Below are 20,431 nucleotides of genomic sequence, written 5' to 3'. Positions count from 1 at the left end.
AAGACCTTGTATCTGCAATTTTGGTGAAAATGACTTTTTTGGATTACTGGTCAAATAATGGTTTAAGTGATGTCCTGTCCAAATCCCAACTGTCTTACTCCAAAAATGAAGCCACCACGGCATGTCAAAGGAAAGACTATTCCATTTGCCACAGTGCTTTGGCCGCCATGTTTTTTGGCTCTCCTGAACATTTGACATTTTGTAGATACGAGGTCTTGTCACCCCAGCGACGATATATTCCTCGCTTCACCAAGCATTATCAGAGGCTACTCACTAAATATTGAACAAAGGAGTATCACATAACATCAAGGGGTTGCCTTGGAAACCCAGTGGTTCTGAAGAGTTTAGACTGACTCTACCATGTCAGTGTGTTCAGTCTCTTACATCTTGTTGGATGCTAGCTTTTGGAGCAGAATATAATATGCCATCTCGCAGATCAAGACAGTACCTCTAATTGTAAAACTTTTTTTTTGGGGGGGGAGGTAGAGGGGTTAGCTTTCCTATTTTCTCTGACTGCTCAAGATGCTTTCTGAAAACTGTTGACAGAAAGTCAGATGTCCGAATAGGTTAAGGACAATACCCATTTGCTTCACATTCAATGGACTCACTTTAGTTTAGAGAACAACTGAGGAGCACAAGGGATATACTACCTTGTGAAGGACTATTCAACCATATTGGAGAAACTTGATGTACAAAGCAGATTTCCTGAGACAAGAACATGCGATAATATCCGCTAAATTACACCATTTTAACTTGTTACTTAAACCAAGAGTCTTGATTTTTTTTCTTTTCCTTTTTTTTTGAGACAAATTGCACAACGTCTTACCGTTCTTGAAAGACTATGTCGTTACATGATCCGATGAGCGTATTTCCAAATAATATCCAAAAAGGGCATGAAACCATTCATCCACAACGTTTATACAACTCCTCTAGCGAAGCGAACTCAATTTGCCGTAAAGACAACCAGCACAGCCACCATCAACACAGAAGCAAGTGAGGCTATAAAAAAAAACAAAGCAAGCTTTGCACACAAAGTTTGTCAGCGAGTCATGTCAACTCAACTACCACAGAAATTACAAAGTAGATGACACATCACAGTATTGCCTGACTAATTGCCGGTCGGAGTACTACAAACGGCTGACTTTTCCCCCCTACTGCTGAACTACATGGCAACGAAAAGAGAGGGGGAAAGAAGGATATTTCATTAGCCCCCCTCCCCCCCCCCCCCCCACATAAGTACATACACAACTCATACACACACAGGCAAATTTTAGCATGCAAGAGGAGGGGGCAAACCTGAGGGGGAGTGGGGAAAGGTCTGAGAGGGAAGGGATAGTGTGAAGAAATGGACTTAGCTAGAGTAGGTCGCTGGAAGGGGGGGGCAATTTAAGTGGGTAAAGAAAGTTGAGAACAAAGTTCAAAATGAGGTGGGACATAATTGAGGGGTGGAGATGGATAAAAGGAGATGGAAAGGGTTGTTTCTTTTTTTTTTTGGGGGGGGGGGGGGGTGTGGGACACTGACAGGAATACAGAAAGGGGCTGTCATGCCAGTTGCTCCTGAGGTCTGTTCGGGGGGCTAGAGTCCAAGCAGACCAAATGGTGACATGGTGGCCTTGAAACAACGAAGGTAAAGCACGGTGTGGGAGGCACAAGGGGAGACTACTTACGGCACAGGAATCCCTCCTGCTCAGCAGCGACTGATTGTCGGGGGAGGGGAAAGCGACAGGATGAAGAAATCAAGGCTTTTCGGTTAAACAGAAGAAAAAGAAGAACATAACAAATCTAAACAGAATGCTCCCTATCCCTTTCGCAGATTGGAGTGGGATAGGCACGTGGAAGAGAGGATGGGGGGAATAAAGAGGAAATGGTTACGACTCGTTATCACTTTCCAACAGTGATAGGACGGTCTTCATTAGTGAAATACAAGCACACACATCTTGTCGACGCTCCGTGCGTAATCCCCCCAATGCTAAGACCCAGATTTGATGTCAGATCACATTCTAATTAGTGAATTAGTCCATTGCTATGCAGACCCTAATCCTAATGCATCTCTGCCCTGAAAGTGACCCACAGTTATGACCGATCGCAAACTTGTCTGAGAGCGGACTGGAGAAGAGCACACATACTTATTGAACGGAATTTTAGTTACTGCTGATTTGCATTAAATGCCTCTTTCTTTTTCCCCAAACTTAAGATTCTTTCAGTTGATCTGGAAATCAGACCCTGCACATGACACTGCATCTTCAAATATCTTTTATAATTCAAATATGACAATTTCTGACCCCCATACTCAAAACCCACAAAAAGTCGCAGAGTAAGATTCTTTGTAATAGACCAAAATATGTCATTTGAGTTGACCCGACTCGTTTTTTTTTTTTTTTTTTTTACATTTGTCTTTTCTATCGGATGCATCACAGCTATCTGCCATTCCAAACCATGCAATCTAGTGAGACCCTCTTTTTCATGAGAAATTCTCTTTCTTCGGGGGAAGAAGAATAACCGTTATCGATCTCAACAAGTTGCGGCAGCGAAGCCCTAATCTGTACAGATGGATGAATAATGTGAAAACCTGATATATATCTCTGAGAAGCAGTGTCAACAGTACATTTTTTTTTGCTTGGAAAACATTTCTAAGGGTCAAATCAGTGCAGCACTTGTAAGGGAATAATTTCCTTTCAAGTTACACTGAACATAGGGCCCTTTACAAGATAAACTTGCACATGTGCATGGTAAAATTATACAAACGAATTTAACCCTCATTTAGAGCATTATTTACATAAAACTGGAATAGCCTTTATTAGATCATTTGATTGAGCAATTAACATGATTTTAAGATGAAAAAGGAGAAAAACAGGCTTTCACAGCACCACGGAAGTGCACGTGTGTGTTTCTGTGTCTTTGGGAGAGGAGTGGTTTGCACCCACCCCCCTCCCTGAATCATTCTAAATGTGCCTTTAAAAATTCTTATCTATCTTTTGATATCAAGAGATAACATGACCAATCACGATGCTATGAGAACTAGATGTGCTGATTTGGTTCTACGGCTGGCAACTGTTGCTCGGCTACAATAATAATATCAGAAGGTACAATAGTCTTGAACAAAACACGAAGAGAAAAAAATATAATGCCTTTTCAAAGGTAATTTTCTGAAATACAAGAAAGCAAGCTCTACCCAAGTTCAAAAGGTGTCTCTGTGAAACAAAACAATAGTTCCTGACTTATCTGTACGCATTACATGAACTCACTCACACGTCAAGCATGGTGTTTGTAGCATTTACATTGACAAACTGTAGAGTTCCCATTCTCCATACCAGGGTCATTATGAGTATCAACAATAGGAACCCTTGAATGCCATCATAGGGACAAAGAGAAGGGCTCCCCCTTGTGTTCTGACACAGAACAGGCTGCATGGCAAATTCTCTGCCATACAGAGTTGTTCAGTTCAGCAATAAATGTTTACCACACGTCACCACCCAGTAGTAGTACAATGTACCTTTCTAGGCTTGCCAACCTAAATTCTATTGCACCTCCCTCCCCCCCCCCTCCAAAAAAAAAAAAAAATCATAACATTCCCAAGAACAATGTTGCCTCTCACGATTGTATTTAAAGTACATATCCGTAATGGCTTTGCAGGCTTGTAATGGAGACAAAAATCACCTGTCTTGACTTGACAGAAGTTTGACCAACTGGAAAGTTGAAAAGGGGACTGAATATGATACGATATACGATATACAGGAGTGACAGCAACCATCACAATGTAACGTTTATTTACTGGTTATCGACAAGGTTGTCTGAAAATATGCATGTCTACTTATATCACAGCAGTATTGTGTTACATCTTTTCTGCCCTACATACCATGCAAGAGGCAATGGCTGTGCTTTAAAAAAAAGAAAGATTAGGGTTCAATCGTTTGTTTCATTTATTTCTTTATCCCCTTAGAAACAAATTTTCTCTCTTGAAATAGAGTCTTCAGTCTTTTAAGCACACAACAATGTGGAATAGAGTTGGGCAAATTTGGTCCTGACCGTGGCAATGCTATTAATTAGCCCCTGCTTATCCGTGAAACAGAATGGACTTTGTCACCAGACCGTAGATATTTCCTACATTTTGTGAGAACAAGCTGGGGTACAGATTTTGTCTTTTGGAGTGTGCATCTAACTCGATTAATTCTATATGGTAATCTCATTGAAAATTTGGCTGAAAATATAATGCATATTTCAGAAACTTTGGTCTACTAACTACTTATGTTCTCTTGTCTTTCTTTCATAACTGCCGCAGTGCTGCTGGCTAGTAGTAAATTTGCCGGTTTGAAGTCAACTCTAAACACCCAAATCAATTCCCTTAGTTGTTGCTAGGTAGAGCAAACTTTCAACAAGCTTTCTGGTGGCTAAGGCAACTTTTGTGAACCATGCAGAGAATTTAAATGCATTATCAAAACAGTCTACTACATGTATACGCCCAGTAATTGAAGGAAGGCACAATGCATAATGATCACATTAAAAAAAAAAATACGGGAAGTATCCTATGGTTGACTGAACAATCAGATTACAGAATTCATGATCACTAAAAGATGAATTTTGATGAACCCCTCAAGGCCAGCTAATATCAAATTGACTAATCAATAAGATTGACATGTATGGGGAAGAGTACATACATGTAGATGAATTATAGAGAAGAACAAATTGATTAACATCACCAGTTTTCTCATTTAAAGTTGGTGTGACGCAAAATCTGAAACAGCCGGTCATTCTAACTCTGCCGGCTAAAAAAACAAAAACAAAACAAATATGGATTTCCCATTATTTGACAATGGTGTGTAACACTTGTCTTTGTTCTAATACACTGTATATAATTAGTACCGCATGCAGCATACCACACCAGATTAGAAGATTGATCTTACCTTGGCAAGAGCGACAGCCGAATCTCTTCTTGAAGTGCCTGTAAAACCAGCAAAAGGGATAAGACAGCTCAATTTTTCTAAAGTATAAACTGTAAGATAAACTTTTAAGATGCAATTGCTCTCGCATACCTATCGCGTACCTATCCACAGCCAGAGAGCCCCAAAAATCATCTACAGTTGTATGACAGTGACAATACGGACCCAATTCTTCGTACATTTCTCACTGCCTTTATACTCCTCAGCTCTCAGCTGCTTAAGCATTCACAAAATCCAATTACAGTTTGATGGTCTTGTTTGATTGTTATTGTTTTTCTGTAGAACTTTTGTCTGCCGTACGATTGGACAGTGGTATCTCCTCATAGGTCAGTTCTACATGAAGCACCAAGATCTGTTGCTTGGAGAAGACAGCAGTGTGCAATGAGTGGAAGATTTATAGATGCTCTGGTAGAAAGGACAAGGATCGACAAAATCAACCTTCAATCTGTCTTACTTGACCGAAAGATGACTACGAAACATGTGGCTTCCTTTAATGAAATACTGCTCTCTTCTGAAGATATTTGTTTGTAAGCACTAAGATCATTGTTGTAGGGATTCTTTTCATACGTGAATGCCAGAATAAGATGAATTCCCCTTTTTTGTGTGTTCAATTTTCTCCTAGTTTTAATTCCTGAGTCAGAGACGATACATTTCCAATGGCAACTTAAGAATTTGACTGACTAAGAGAGCAACAATCACTCTACGGAACAGAATGCACAATTCATTCGACTAATGCATAAAATTAGGATACTACAGTGTATTAACATGATGTGAATTTGGGTGAGGCCTAGTCCTATCAACATCACTACACACGTATGACTGAAATAGATATTGACCACAAGATGAATCACAGTACTGTAATGTCATTACAGCACCTTGCCTACATGTATATTATTATCATTATTATTATTATTATTATTATTACTGTTGTCATTATCATTATTATTATTATTATTATTATTATTATTATTATTATTATCATTATTATTATCATTATCATCATCATTATTACTATCATTATTATTATTATCACTATCATTATTATTATCATTACTATTATCATTACTATTCAATACCGACGAAAGTCAAATACAAGAACAATCAGCTCAAATTGGCAAACTGCACATCATTAACAAGGCAGATTTGAAACGTGGTATGCGTGTGGTATTCGGTGGTATAAGTTGTCATCGGTTGCCTGACCACTGCTTGTGTCTTTCTATTTCTACCTGAATGTTTCCCTGATTCCTTCTTGTGTGCAAAGGCATCCTTCCCCGTGGCATCCAGGTTCATCAAACTTTTACTGGGGGGGGGGGGGGGGGGGGGGAGAAAGGAAAGGAAATATATCGTTACTGTGGGCACAACAGGAGAAAAATAATGCCACATGATAAATTCTCCAGCCTCTAAAATATAAAATACATTATGTGCTACTGTGCCTGACAACAAACAACAACAAATATCTACATAATATATGTAGACATTCCATAACCAACTCATTTCACACCCGGGCCCTGTTTCATAAAGCTGTTCATAAATTTACGCATGACTTTACGAACGACTGGAATATGAAGTGCCAATATGTGTGCCCATTTTTTTTTTCCTCACGTTTTAACAAAGTAGGAATGTATATCAATACTTCATCTACATTGGGGCAAAAATACACTTTCAACTTAAAACGTGTGAACATGTCAGAATAATCATTATCATCTGCAAATTCCAACTTTGGCTATTGAAAATAACAATGACTAGGAAACCCACTTGGCTTGCCATATGTCGTTTGTGAAGTCCTGCGTAACTTTATGAACGGCTTTATAAAACAGGGCTGTGTAAGACATTTTATGCTCTCAATAATTGAGGAAACATTTTAAGTATGGTTAGGGGAAAAATCTTGAGAAAAAGATAGTCGGGTAACTGGACTGCAAGAATGGCTTATTTATGAGGGCTTCACGCAATTCAGTGATTTGTTTTTTTTAAAAGTGTTCACCAATTAAACATGCTTACTACAGCCAATTTCTGCTGATGGTTGACAACAGCATGACAGCTGCATATCTATCTATGTATGTTGATAATACACAGAAATCGTTGCATGCCTGGTACTTGACATTTTTCGAAGGCCATTATGCATCTTGAGAGTACTTCAGATTGGACGAGATTGTAGGGGGTGAAATGTTGCATAACAAACATGAAGGACAACTGATTGACAAATTGCCCTACATCGACGTAAATAAGCACTGAATTGATCAGTGTTTTAGTAGTAGCCATGATAAAAAAATCATGGGTGTACATACTCGAGCAGGATTCGAACCCACGACCTCCTGATCACCAATGAAACATCACGACGGAAGAACTTCATAAATTTGAATAAAAAAAGCAGTACCCGCTGCATGCTATAAGGATTAGAACCAACACTTGCTGTCGGGCGAAAGCTCGGTGGTCTAGTGGAGATGACGCCTGTTCGGTGATCAGGAGGTCGTGGGTTCGAATCCTGCTCGAGTATGTACGCCCATGATTTTTTTATCATGGCTACTACTAAAACACTGATCAATTCAGTGCTTATTTACGTCGATGTAGGGCAATTTGTCAATCAGTTGCAATGAAACATCACGACGGAAGAACTTCATAAATTTGAATAAACATGAAGGATTCTTATATTAATGTATTTTTGTCGTATTTTTCCATTAGGATATGAAGGAGATGATCAAGAGATAATTCTCAAATTCTGCCAAAGCCTGTCTGTCACAATGCATGTACCTTGTACCTTTTTGATTTTCCTGTGAGAGGAATGGAGGACATTGCATGAACTGTGCAAGGATAGACAACACCATCAGACACCACCACACTAATACAATCTAAAGCGTTGGCTGTTCATCTTGATTTGTCTTACCAGGTTTTCCCCAAAATGCACAACTGCACAATTTAGTCCTTTGAAGCTGTCTGCAAGTGTGAAATTGAGTTGCAAAATCCACTGAATAATTGATCCCAACTCATGCATTGCAACAAGTTTCTAGAGCAAGACGCAACGCTATTAAACGAATGTTCACATCAGGGATGCAACTAACAGTGAGCTCAAACAGCCATATGATTGCAGCTTTCCTCAATCAAAAAAAGTTCTTTGGAAGACACATAAATGAGGTCGAAAAGATTAATTACCTTCTCGATGCTGCTGAGAGTTTCAGTTCCCCACCGATGTCCGACCCGTCCCGCACGGAATCGTCGGGTTCCGGTCCCCAGCTGTAGCGGCGCGTCTTCTCCAAGTTCATATCCTCCCGGTCAGCCATCCCAAGGACATCCCCAATGCCGCCTCCTCCTCCTCCCTCGGCGTCCAGGTCCTCCGGGGAGCTGTCCTCGGGCGTGGTCGCAATGGGGGCCAGGGGGATCATGACGTGGTGACTGGAGATGGTGGGGATGACGTGCACCCCGCCCCCACTGTCCCCGCTGCTGTCGAGGCTGATGTCGTTGACCTGGATCTGGATGGGTGGGGTCTTGGGGCTGAGCGGGGAGGTGATGCTGCTGCCACGCCCCGGGTCATCCATGTCATCATTCTCATCGTCGCTGTGGGTGACAGCCCCCGGGTGAGATGGCATCTTTTGCTTCCAGCCTGTTAGAAGAACAAATTGTATGCAAAGAATACTGAATATGACACAAATTGCAAGGATTGCAGAAAATTAAATACACATAACATATCATTTACCATCACGATGATACACTGTACTACAATCAGAGTCATCTTTTTTTACTATCTGTATCACAACCATATGGCCCACAATGATTTTGACCCTTACTGAACCACAAGAAACAATATTTGAAGTTCATTACCAAGACTGTCTCATACCAATGTACATATTCACAGCCTGCCCTTTCTATATTTCCATTTTGTTCTCTCTCTCCCCCTTTCTCTCACCTACTTTCACACTGAAAACAACCAGCACTGAGAGTAAAGGTCTAAAAATGGCATCCATGCATCCATCCACGACGAAGCGTCAACCACGATCTTTGATGTCGCACCAAGGCATCCCAGGATGCAAGGGTAGAGGATCTCACCTTGCTGTGATCACTTTGAATCAGGTATATTGCTACACGTATGTAACTGACAAGGATAGAAATTAATCACTTAAGGGGGAAGGGAAGAGAAGTTTGATTTCTGTTGTATGGATCACATAATCAAATGTGACCGTGCACCTCAAAACGAACATAAAGTCGCACAGACTGATTTTGCGTGAGGACTGAAAATAAGTGAAATGGGTCAACCTAGCCGAACTTGTCTTTTTCATATTTTCTGAAAGAGCGGGTCTTCTTTTACATTATGCGAAAATTTGGTATCATAAAACGGGCAGGAAAGTGTGTTTTTTAGCAGTTTATCTCGAACATTTTTGATAGAATAGTGTGATTAGATGTGTCTTTAGAATCCCTTTTTCATCTCTGAAAAACCTTATCCACACTCTTCACTTTCAACTCTAATAACTTTTGAAAGGATAGTGCTACTGCTTTGAAAGTTGGCATCAATTATGGACAGAATGTGTTAATGAGGCATATATAATTTCAGTTTAATTTGATAATCCCTTCATTGTTGTTACTCTGGTGGTTTACTTCCTGTTTTTTGTCCCATTCATGGCACAGCCAGCACGGTTTGGCAAAGATTAAGCGCTTGAATAGACACTGTACTTCAGAGCCTCTTTTCTCAGCTCACACTTTTCCTGAGTTTGTGCTTTCTTTCCAATATTTAGACAGGTTAGGATAGCCCATTTTATTTGAGTTATACATCATTTTAAAGCTTAAAGTCGGCTCTTTCAGAATATGGCCTTAACTAAAAATTCATGTCTGGCGACTTTTTGTTTGTTTTGAGGTGCAGGGTCACAAATGCCACATTCCCCTTGCAGGTGAGATCACTTTTAAACCTTTTTACAAAGAAAACAGAGCGGAAACCAGAGAGAGTTTATTTTATTATTTTTTTTTACTCTCTCCTGCTACGATGCCAACAGTCCAGCTGACCAAAATCTCCCTACACTTCACATTACCCTAAAGGCAAAAGACTCGGAACCTGTGAGAAAACAAGGCATTCCACATGGTTCCTGGTTGTGCTGATCCAAACTAGTAGTATAATGCAGCAACCAACATAGCAAACATATCTAGGGCATGAGCAGTGACTCTGAATCCCAAACGATTCACTGCAATACATGTATGTCCACTTCCACTTTATCATCACCTCATCATTGTTACCGAGCGGAAAATTGTTCAGTGGAGAGGTTGGAAGGGGATTTAAATCTCATGTTTCTACTCCGGAGGTCAGTCAGATGACAAACAGTGCTTTACAGTCTCTTTACATCTTACAAACTATCTGAATAGAGTATGCGTTGCCGTGGCAACAACTAGGGATAATGGTTTGTGACATTACGGTATCCTGGCTTTCACCAGAAACAAAATCAAATTAAACATACAATGTAGCCTTGGTAACTGCAGATTCGACGATAGTGCCCCAACAGAGAAGGAAACAAAACATATTCAATGAAATGTAAATTGGAGGGAGGAGACTCACATCAACAACAAATAAAGAAAAGAAGCAAAAAAAAAAAATAAAATAGATGAACAAAGTCTGTCAGAGCTCCAAATGGTGCATGATGTTTGATAACACACTTCTGACTGTTTGTGCTCATGAGAAATTCCTCATCTTCTCTACGTTGCCTCCAGGGCACGAAACCGTTGTCTGCTGCTGAAAATCCATGCATAAATGCATGGCGAAACAACCTGGTAGAACAGAGACGCTGAGCAGCTAGTCAGCCATCCAGGAGAAGAAACAGCTGCGGGGCAGCGCCTCCACGCGAGAGACCTGGGCGAGCAGCCTCCGCTCCGGCCGAAAAATAACATGGCATTTCCTGCCACACCGTACAGTAGGGATCGGTGTCAGCAGCCATTAAGCCTTGATCAGAGACTACAACATGCAGAGGTAACCACATCAGTCAGTGCTCAAAATCAAATAAGAAATGAAGACTAGCAGACAATTAGACCTGTGAAATACAAGAGGAAATGTGAGTAAAGGAATCACATATTACACGTATGACTTCTTCCTTGTGTGGAGACTGTTCTGCACTGAAGAACCTATTCAAAAATGAAATTTATGAAATAAACAGCACAGATTGGTCCACATTTCAACAAATATGAATTGATGAAAGGTAATTCATGTGGCAATCTCTTAAAATGATGTTTGAAGGGAATAAAGTGTGACTGAATCTTTTCTGAAGGTGTGAGGCATGAAACATCATTAATTTCCCTTTAACAATAAAGTTTTGCTCTTCCTGCATGCATCAAGAATGTCATGACCTTTCAGAATTCTTGATTTTACCCTCCCAGCCCCAAGGAAATGAGAAATGCTCTTTGATATGACAAGTTTTAAGTCACGAGACTGCTGTTCTCAGGAAGCCAGACAATGCCATGTTAAGGTTATACTGCAACACTCAGGCTGTCTTAACTTTCCTCTATTTGAATAAATTTGGATTCAGCTTCACTGACTTGCTTCAGTCACTCCCTTACACGTTTTAATGCAGTATCAATTATCATGATGACCTTATACAGACTATAAATATTTGATAAATAGTAAGATCCCAAACAGGTTAATTTACTGAGATTCGAAAATTTCTTGTCCTTCATATGATTTTTTTCACTCATATTTTCATCCTCTATCACAACTGTTTATCAATCGTAAATGTGGTTCACTGGCCAATATTGGCTTGTCTGTTGAAGCACTTTCTCGGCCAAGCGTCACAGATGTCTTGAAACTGCCAGTGGAAAGAGACTACTCCCCCCCCCCCCCCCCTTGTCCCTCTTGTATCACTATGGCCTTCTTGTCGGACTGAAGCAGCCAGATTGTTACACTTGAGTGGGCTGGCTAACTTACAATTCGGTCAAGTTTAAAGGGATTAAATACTTGTAGCTCAAAATAAAGGCATGGCAAGTTGGAGCTATATACAGCACCTGGGCATGTAGAGGGTCGTATTGCTGACCTATTCAGGCAGATGGAGAAAGATGGAAATTGCACCAGGATTTTAGAGCAATGCGTTGTCTACCTTGAGAGCTGTTGCTTCTGTCATCATATGCACTGAAGTACTGTTGTATGGGGGCAGACGGAAGGGAAGAGCTTTGGTTCAGTGAACAGCTTGTCTACCTAAGATGTGGAAACACTCGGATTCGCCTCAAAGAGGTGCCCCCTGATGCCGGCCTCGTGTGTGCCTCTTGCCATACAAGCATGTTGGGTGCTGTTATAAGATTGTTATTCCTTGAATGGAGCATCATATTGAAGTCTTCCTCAGGAGGGGAATTATACTGTACGACATAAAAGAGCCATATTCTCCTCTTTTGAGAGCAGTGGGGGCACACCTGTACTTCACTCATCCCCGAAATAATTCACTCATCTTTAGGATTTGGGTCAATAAACCAGACAATGAAGTCTGTATAGGCTGTACTAACATGAAATCATTTCATTTTTCTCTAACTCATAAGAGAAGCATTGCTGAATCACATTAAGTTCACTTTAACACAAAGACATTAGCTCGGATATTCTGTCGTTCCTACTATGTTGAGTGGGCTGGAACAATAGTAGACTCTATAAATTGTGTATGAATGTACAGTAAATCACACACCTACACCTCCGGTCTGCGCCTCTCTCCCTCCAGATCAAACAACATCGAGGCAGCTATGGTTTCCTACATTCAACAACTAGACATCACACCTGAAAGCACCTGAGTGGCACAGGATATCATCTTACTGGAGCAAAAACTCAACAACATTAAAACCCTCAGCACATACAGCGAGGGCTGGTGGGGGGGGGGGGGGGGGATGGTAGAAGGGGGGAGATACACCAGTAAGGACATATTCATAGACTTGTTTTCTCCTTCAAACGATATCTCCTGAACTTTTTTGTAATTTTTAGATTCCCATGCCAAGGAATGATAGCAGGAAAAAAAAAAGAAGAGGAGGGGGAAAAAAAAAACACATATCAACAGGAGCCAAACAGAAATCCCCCGTACGTCTTCTAACTTTTAGTGACGCACTTTGGGAATCAAGCAAATGTCAATTTGCACACCACACTAGGCACAATGGGTCAGTTCAGTTTCAGTAAAGTCTGGGCTCCTTTTAATTCCTCCTTGGATTCTTTCCCCCCCCCCCTCCCCCCCCCCCTTCCCCACCATCATTCCTCGTCTACTCCCTACAGGGAGGAAGCACAAAGATAGTGGGTGGAAAAGAGACAAATTTAGCAGATTGCAATCTCGGAGATATGTCTACTATTCCTCAAAAACAGACAGCAGTATGTTAAGTAGCATGTGTTATGCATCTTTTCCCAACAGTTTCAGTCACTAGAATTTTACAATGATTTGATATTAAGTGGTGAGTACTTACTAATACGTCATTTTTTACTCTGTGTACTTAATGCAATAGAGACCTAAATCAACAAAGTAGAAGAGGCTTAAAATCATCAAATTCACACTTACAACATCATAAACAGCTACAACCATTGTATGGAAAGTTCTTCATTTTTTTTTTTTTTTTTTTGGGGGGGGGGGGAGGGGGGACAGTGACAACATTTGGTGAAATAGCACAAGTACAAAGCATGTGCGGTGATAGACTGTGACTGTACTGCATATTATTAACTTTTTGCTAAGACTGAACACATTGATAATGTGCCTTAGGTTCATGTCAAATGACAAAAATATATTGATTTTCACCTGATGAGGCATCCTAGGCCTCTGGTGGTTGAGATAAGTTTCACCAGAATACAATGTCCACAGCAAAACCAAACATCTCTGAGAGGAAGCCCCCCAGATATACGATTACAGACAAGTACACATGTTATGGACAAACAATGCATACTTTTTCTTTTTCATTTCTGCTCATAGAGATTAGCTACAATACAGGCCAAGTTTGCCCCACAACCTACATCATTTTGACACCCCCTTCATCAGTTCTATATCTTATGTGGAAAATTGATTTTTTTAAAATCATATTATATACAGAATAGAAAAATTCCAAACTTAATAAATACAGCTTTTCAGTATATTATTTAATACAGTATATCATCACCACCTTTATCAATGTACACAAGTTTGTGTGTTACTGCAATAAGCCAGTTCGGAGTTCCAGTTTGAGCATGAGCAGAAAAAGGTCATTTGTACCGAGAGACAAGCTGGTTTTTAATTTCACTGAGATAAGCAACTGTAATGCTATGATTATTCGTGGAATCCTTATAAATAGTGCCTGATAGTACATCCACCTGACAGCAAGCCTGGTATTTGGCAATGTTAACAGAAAAAGTTTGTTAATGTATTCAAAACAGCACAATGAAATAGATGCTTCCCAAAGTGTTGATTGACAAACCATCCTGGTCACTTCATCTACACAGGTTCATTCTTTGTTAGAATACGAGTTCCATAAATTGCTATGTTGGGCAAACTGCTGCATTATGTCGCTTTGAATTTAGTGAAGTGCCTAACCAACTGTGAAAAATGAAAGGTCATTTGTACCCATGTGCACATGAGCTATCTCCGAACTGGCTTATTGTACTTTCCATTCAAAATTGACTGAGATGTAAATTTGATAGCAACTATACACTGCAGGTGGTCCAGTGTGACCAATTTTCCTTGTCGTTAGTACAGGTGCTGTGCAATCCTGACATCAGTGAACTGACTATCTCCACTGTGGTATTACAAAGAATGCTCCATTCCCAGATACCATGTTCGCAATTCACAGGATCAATTAAGCTGGGCTGAAACACTTCTCCGGGGCGGCCAGCCCACTGTAGCTCCAGCGGCTATCTGGGCACCGCTGTCAAACCGTACAGAGAATGGCCTAATAACCCTCAATTTCTCCTCGGAAACCTTCTCTGTCTTATTCCTCTCTCTCTCTCTCTCTCTCAACCCCCCCCCCCACCTCCTGTCGCCCCTACCAGGGCAGTAATACCACCCGAAAGCATACATTACTGTACTCTCTCTTGTACTTCCAATGCAGATTTTCAAAAAGCCTCCTTTCCTGACCATGTCATAAACTCCCATTCTCTCACTGTTTGGATACCATTCCTGATGGACTCTAATATTTGTAGATACATACCACTTTGAGTTTTTAGGCCTCATTTCAGTCAAACACTGAAAGTGATCACAATCAATTCTCTTTCTTGTGCTGGTATGAAGATGAAATATTAACACCAATGCTTCCTTTATTTAATACTAAATACATATACTTTCTAAGAACTTTGTACTCATTCAAAATGGATGCATGAATTTCTCACATTCAATCATGCGCAGAGCATAACTGATCACAAAATCAATGTAATGCAAATAAATCAAATGATGAAAGGAGACAAATCAAAATTGGACAATATTCTGCCTTTGGAAGAAAAAAAATAATTAAGTAAAACTTGTTTTTGCCACAAGCCAAGATCAAAGTACAAATCACCTTAACCATTGAGGATGGGCTGATTTTGCCACATTTCCCATAGACCCTTGCTCGAGTATGGGACTCGTCCTCAACTGGTTAAACTGACTGAAAACTTTCTAGCTAGCTTTTACATAGGCAGCATACAACCATTACTTTTCTACACTCTTGGTTTTATAGATGTATATTACCCCCCCCCCCTCCATCTCATCCATATCTTGCTGTTCATTTCTTCTCTTTCCTTATCTTTATCTCAGTCCATGGTACAAATGTACCCCCTATCAGGCCTCGAATTAACCGACGGCCACCGACGGCCATGGCCGTCGGTGCCCCTCTCGTTGGCCGCAATGCCCTTTCTTCCGTGATCAAAGTTACGGCCAAAAAAAATGTGCCCTTTTTCTTGTGGCCGTGGTGCCCTTTTAGAATGAAAGTTCTTGTTTATGACGTATAATATGCCCTTTCTCAAAGTCTACACTTCAATAAGCTTGAACAAATTTCCTCATCTCAATAACTTAATATCATACCTTCTGTTCAGTTCACTCGTGTCCCAATATATCTGATTCAAACTCAACGAGACGACGTGTACTTACATGTACAGTACGCGCAATAGAAAACGCCCGACGAAAGTGCGTCCAAATTTCGTCCCAACGCTTTTTTCGTTGTTGATTTCGTCGGGGACGTTTTCAACGCTTTTTGCGTCCAGACTTCATGGACGGATTTTGGACGAATTCAACGAATTCAACGAAATCCCCGAACGCTTTTCCGAAGCTGTGGACGCATTCAACGCTTTCAGCGCTTTCAACGCTTTCAACCCTTTACACGCGATCACACACACACAGGAAAGTTAGCTCTAATCGCGAATTGCTAGCTCTTCTTTCGTCGAAGTTCTCTAGGTTTCCCGTCCATTTCTCTCATTTTCTCTCTTTTGCTTTCGTATCATTGTATCCCTTTCTTTTCAGAGTACAATCATACTTTAGAGAGTATTTTTTCTCATTTTTATTAAGTGATTACCGTGTTTGCCACAATTTGGGGTGAGTTTTTGTTCGAGTGTTTGTTGAGTTTTTCGATTGAACGATGTGTCGATTATCTTCGTGTGTGCGAGAATATCGTACCCACTCGTTTGTTTCCGTGTAAGTATTTTTACCGTAAAGTGTCTTCATCGTTCGTCTTCACGCATCGGGTTTTCACCCTAGTTTTCCTCATCGTAGTTTTCCACATCCATTTTTTTTTTCCGGTGCAAGATACTCTGTGTATTTTCTGCTACGGTAAAATGCCATCGTCGATATTTTTTGTGTATTCATCGTAGTTTTCCACCTCCATTTCATTTTTGTGTGCAAGATGTGTAGCTAGGTCTGCGATGTCTGAATCGTTTACAGATGTGTTTTGTGAGAGTATTAACCACGATGATTTTGAGGATTTTGAGGGTTTCGCGGTGGATGAGATCGACTGGAATGATAGTGATAATGATAATGAATCTACACTATCTAGTGGTGTTGATATAAGAGCTCTTATGATGATGCAATTTATTTCGTGTGACCGACCATCATGACGTTGGCGATGACGAGTACGAAACGAGTAGCCTATACATGTACAATGTAGGCCTGTAATGATCTAAGACGAGAGTGACACTGACGACATGGCCTGGCCCTGGGGGCTGTTTTAGTGTTGCCTGCTGAGTAGGTGTTCCATTCTATCCTTTCAGTTATCTTTCTATCACTTTCTTCTTTTGACCCTGGATGGAAAAAAAACCCCTATCTTGCCATGTAAAGACAGAACACATACCATCATGAAATATCATGACATTACTAAAGTAATAAAAGAAATAAGTAAGCGATGAAAATTCTTGTTTGTAAAATCATAAATCAAAGGTGATTTCATATGAACCAGCTCTTTGAAACGTATTTAATTTGCCTATTGATACTTGCTTTGCAAGTATACATTTTCTCTCCCATGGACTTTGTGTCCCCCCTTTTTTTATGTGCTTTAATGATTATTCTAATTTGTTTTGTCAATATCATCATTATTGCTGTATTAATATTACCATACTTTGATATGGTTAATTGCATTTGTTGATTGACTCTAACTTTCATTTTGTTGCCTCCTCTTGGTACTTGTACAGATCCTTTCTAGGGCTTGCTGTTTGCTCACCCCCCCCCCCCCCTTTGCTGTTGCTATTTCACTCTTTACCTTTCTTTGTCTCTCTGTTGTTCCTTATCTTGTTTGATGTTGCCTCCATATTCATCCTTTTCCTTCAATGGTTGCCCCCTGGCCCTCACGACCATTACTAACCTTCCCCTGCCTTTTGTCTGTCCATCCTCCTGCTCTAATCCCCCTCCCTTTACCTGTTGGGCTCCTTGCCCATGACATCCTACCCTCTCCTTTTGTTTTCTTTGTTCCTTGTCCCTTGCCTGTTCCTGACTGTTCTTGTTGTGTGAAGTCGCTTTACATGTGTGTGGTTGCTTTTTCTGCCTATTTGCCATTTTGCTTCTGACGAAGATTCTGCTATGATCGAAAACTTAGGTCCCTTTTGACTCTATCCTAAAAACATTCATGTACACTCCCAAAACTTGCTGGGCTAGTAATGAAAACTTCCATTATCTAGCAGGGGAGAGGGAATGCTTTCATTTTCTCAAGAGAGCTTTTGTGTGAGAGAATGCAAAACTTGATTGAGTGTTGCCAAGTTGTTTTCAAACTTCTTCATTTTATTTGATCTCAAGCATAATCACTTTCGTACGTACATGTACAGTATTACGATTTCTTCTCCCCTGACTGTAATCGGAAAGTTTGCCATAAGGACGATCGCTAATGTGTTTGGATGTGCCGATATGCGAAACACGTGGTTCAAAAGAATGCACCATGTGCTACTTACAGTTGTACTGCCTTAAAGGTTACTGCAAGTTGAATGGATCGAATGCGCCATAGGCTTAGTTACGGTAAACAGTTTACGTTCGATGCGAATAATTATTACGTCTTTCAGGATCGAGGAATACTAATACACACAAAACATGCAAACAAACAAATCCACGAACGAGTGTTGATAACCAAAATTCATATGAAAAGTAATAGGCAGTTTTGATGAGCGTGAAATTTTATTGTCATGATTTTGCCGTTTAATCGGGTGGTGGCTGCATCACATAGGACATCTCAGTGAATTTGTCTAGGCATATGCGACTTTTCATATAAATCTGTGGTTGCATTTTTGAGTGATTAATCAATTCCTTTTTACAGTTCGGGAACCAGAACATCAGAACATCTTTGCAATGATTCCTTTAACTCAACTCACCCGCGAGTTCTTCGATCGATATACTACACCAAATGCGCGCATTCTTTCGTCTGGCACCTGGGGTCTGGCACGCACCTGGTTTTGTGGAAATTTCCACAAAGGGAGAGGGTGGGGTTTTTCCAATCCCAAGAGACCGCATTATACACAAGAAGACAATCTCGTCGCTTCTATCATTTTCCGTCACTCGTGTTTTCCCCTTATTCTTTGCTAATAATGAACATTTCGATTGAACTTAACGATGGTTGTTCACACGTGGTTCCTTTTGTTGTGAGGTGTAGGTATTTTCTTTTTTTATCATTCTTGGGAGGGGAAAGAAGAGTAAAAGAGGGAAAACTTATTTAAATAAACGAAGGGCACGTACGCTCTGCATCCACAGCAAGCCGTCTTTTACATCAGCATCGTTGATTATCATCACTTGCACTATCATCAGGCATCACTCGGATAATTTTGTCCTTTTTTTTATAAACATTTAGAAACACGATCACCATCACTCGAGATAAACACGTAACAGTGGCAGATCCAGAGGGGGCGCATGAGGCGCACGCCCCCTTTATTTATCGTGGAAAAAAAAAATAGAAGTGAAACCCGGAAGTGGCACCAGAAATATTAGTTGCGCCCCTCCCCCCTCCTGTACAGAATTCCTGGATCCGCCCATGCCTGTACGAAAATAAATGTCAACAGACAAAGTATCAACAACCTCCCTGACAACCACATAAACATTACCACAGAGCACACCGAAGCGGCTGGCATCAAACACCCTTCGAAATACTGCAGCAAAGCGCGAAATCGCCGTTACGAAAATGCATGTATATATACACAGTGCGAGGCAATTGAAAGATTACCTTTAAATATTTCAGAATATGAAAGGAACAAATAAAGTGATATGAAACGAAAGAAATCGTACACCAAACGAAAGGTATAACGACCTCCAATAGGCCCTTAGCCGCAGCATATCAATAAACATGACGTATAAGCACACGGAATATGCGTGTTTCGGATTCCTCCCTTCTATATTTCTTTCCTGAACTATTCCCAATGCCCGAATAAAATAATGACTAGTTTGTTACACTGATTTCTTCTTCTGAGGTAAGGAAGTTCGTTCGTCCGAAAACAAAAGGATTGACACTCCGAAGGTTTGCTAATCGGGCAATGCCCCCCCCCCCCAAAAAAAAAAAACAGCCCACAAAATGCTCGTTAATCAAAACATTGGTTAATAATGTTAAAGACGATAATAATAATAATAATAAAAATAATGATAATAATAATAATAATAATGATAATAATAATAATAATGATAATAATGATAATAATAATATAACAATAGACAGAAATAAAACAATATATGGCCCCCTATAGCAGTTACCCGCAGCATGATTACATTTTCGAATCAACAAACATGGATAGGCACAAGGAATATGCGTGTTTCGGATTCGAAATAACGCCGTAACCATCGGAATAGCGCACCCGTTTTCTTTTTTTCGGAATAATGAACACTACGGAAATGAATAAATGATTTCAAACTAAGAATCCATCGTAATTCTTGCCTTAAAGATTTTCCTCCCTTCTATATTTTATTCCTGAACTATTCCCAATGCCCGAATAAAATAATGACTAGTTTGTTACTCTGAAACATGGTGTTGTGAGTTAAGGAAGTTCGTTCATCCGAAAACGAAAGGATTGACACTCCGAAGGTTTGCTATACCCATCGAACAATGGGGGAAACAAAATAATAGTAATACATTTTATTTTCACACTAGGTACGAACATCTACAAGGTGTAGGGAATTTGCGTGTTACGG

General features: G+C 40.3%; 1 protein-coding gene across 1 annotated transcript in view; it reads right to left on the bottom strand.

Annotated features, from left to right (window-relative positions):
* The window catches only part of LOC139732343 (uncharacterized), a gene marked incomplete at its 5' end in the record, with an annotated part of 84,632 nt that extends 76,100 nt beyond the window's left edge, over positions 1-8,532 (bottom strand). The window contains 3 exons of the mRNA XM_071643214.1: positions 4,902-4,939; positions 6,164-6,237; positions 8,085-8,532. Coding sequence (XP_071499315.1) covers positions 4,902-4,939; positions 6,164-6,237; positions 8,085-8,532 — 560 coding nt within the window. The remainder of the gene's footprint in view (positions 1-4,901; positions 4,940-6,163; positions 6,238-8,084) is intronic.
* Positions 8,533-20,431: the final 11,899 nt, after the last annotated feature.

Source organism: Diadema antillarum, unplaced genomic scaffold (genome assembly GCF_040938485.1).
Source record: "Diadema antillarum isolate AM-2024a unplaced genomic scaffold, OU_Dant_1.0 seq00000413_RagTag, whole genome shotgun sequence".
In the NCBI taxonomy this organism is placed as follows: Eukaryota; Metazoa; Echinodermata; class Echinoidea; order Diadematoida; family Diadematidae; genus Diadema; species Diadema antillarum.
This window is presented reverse-complemented; position numbering and strand designations above follow the sequence as displayed.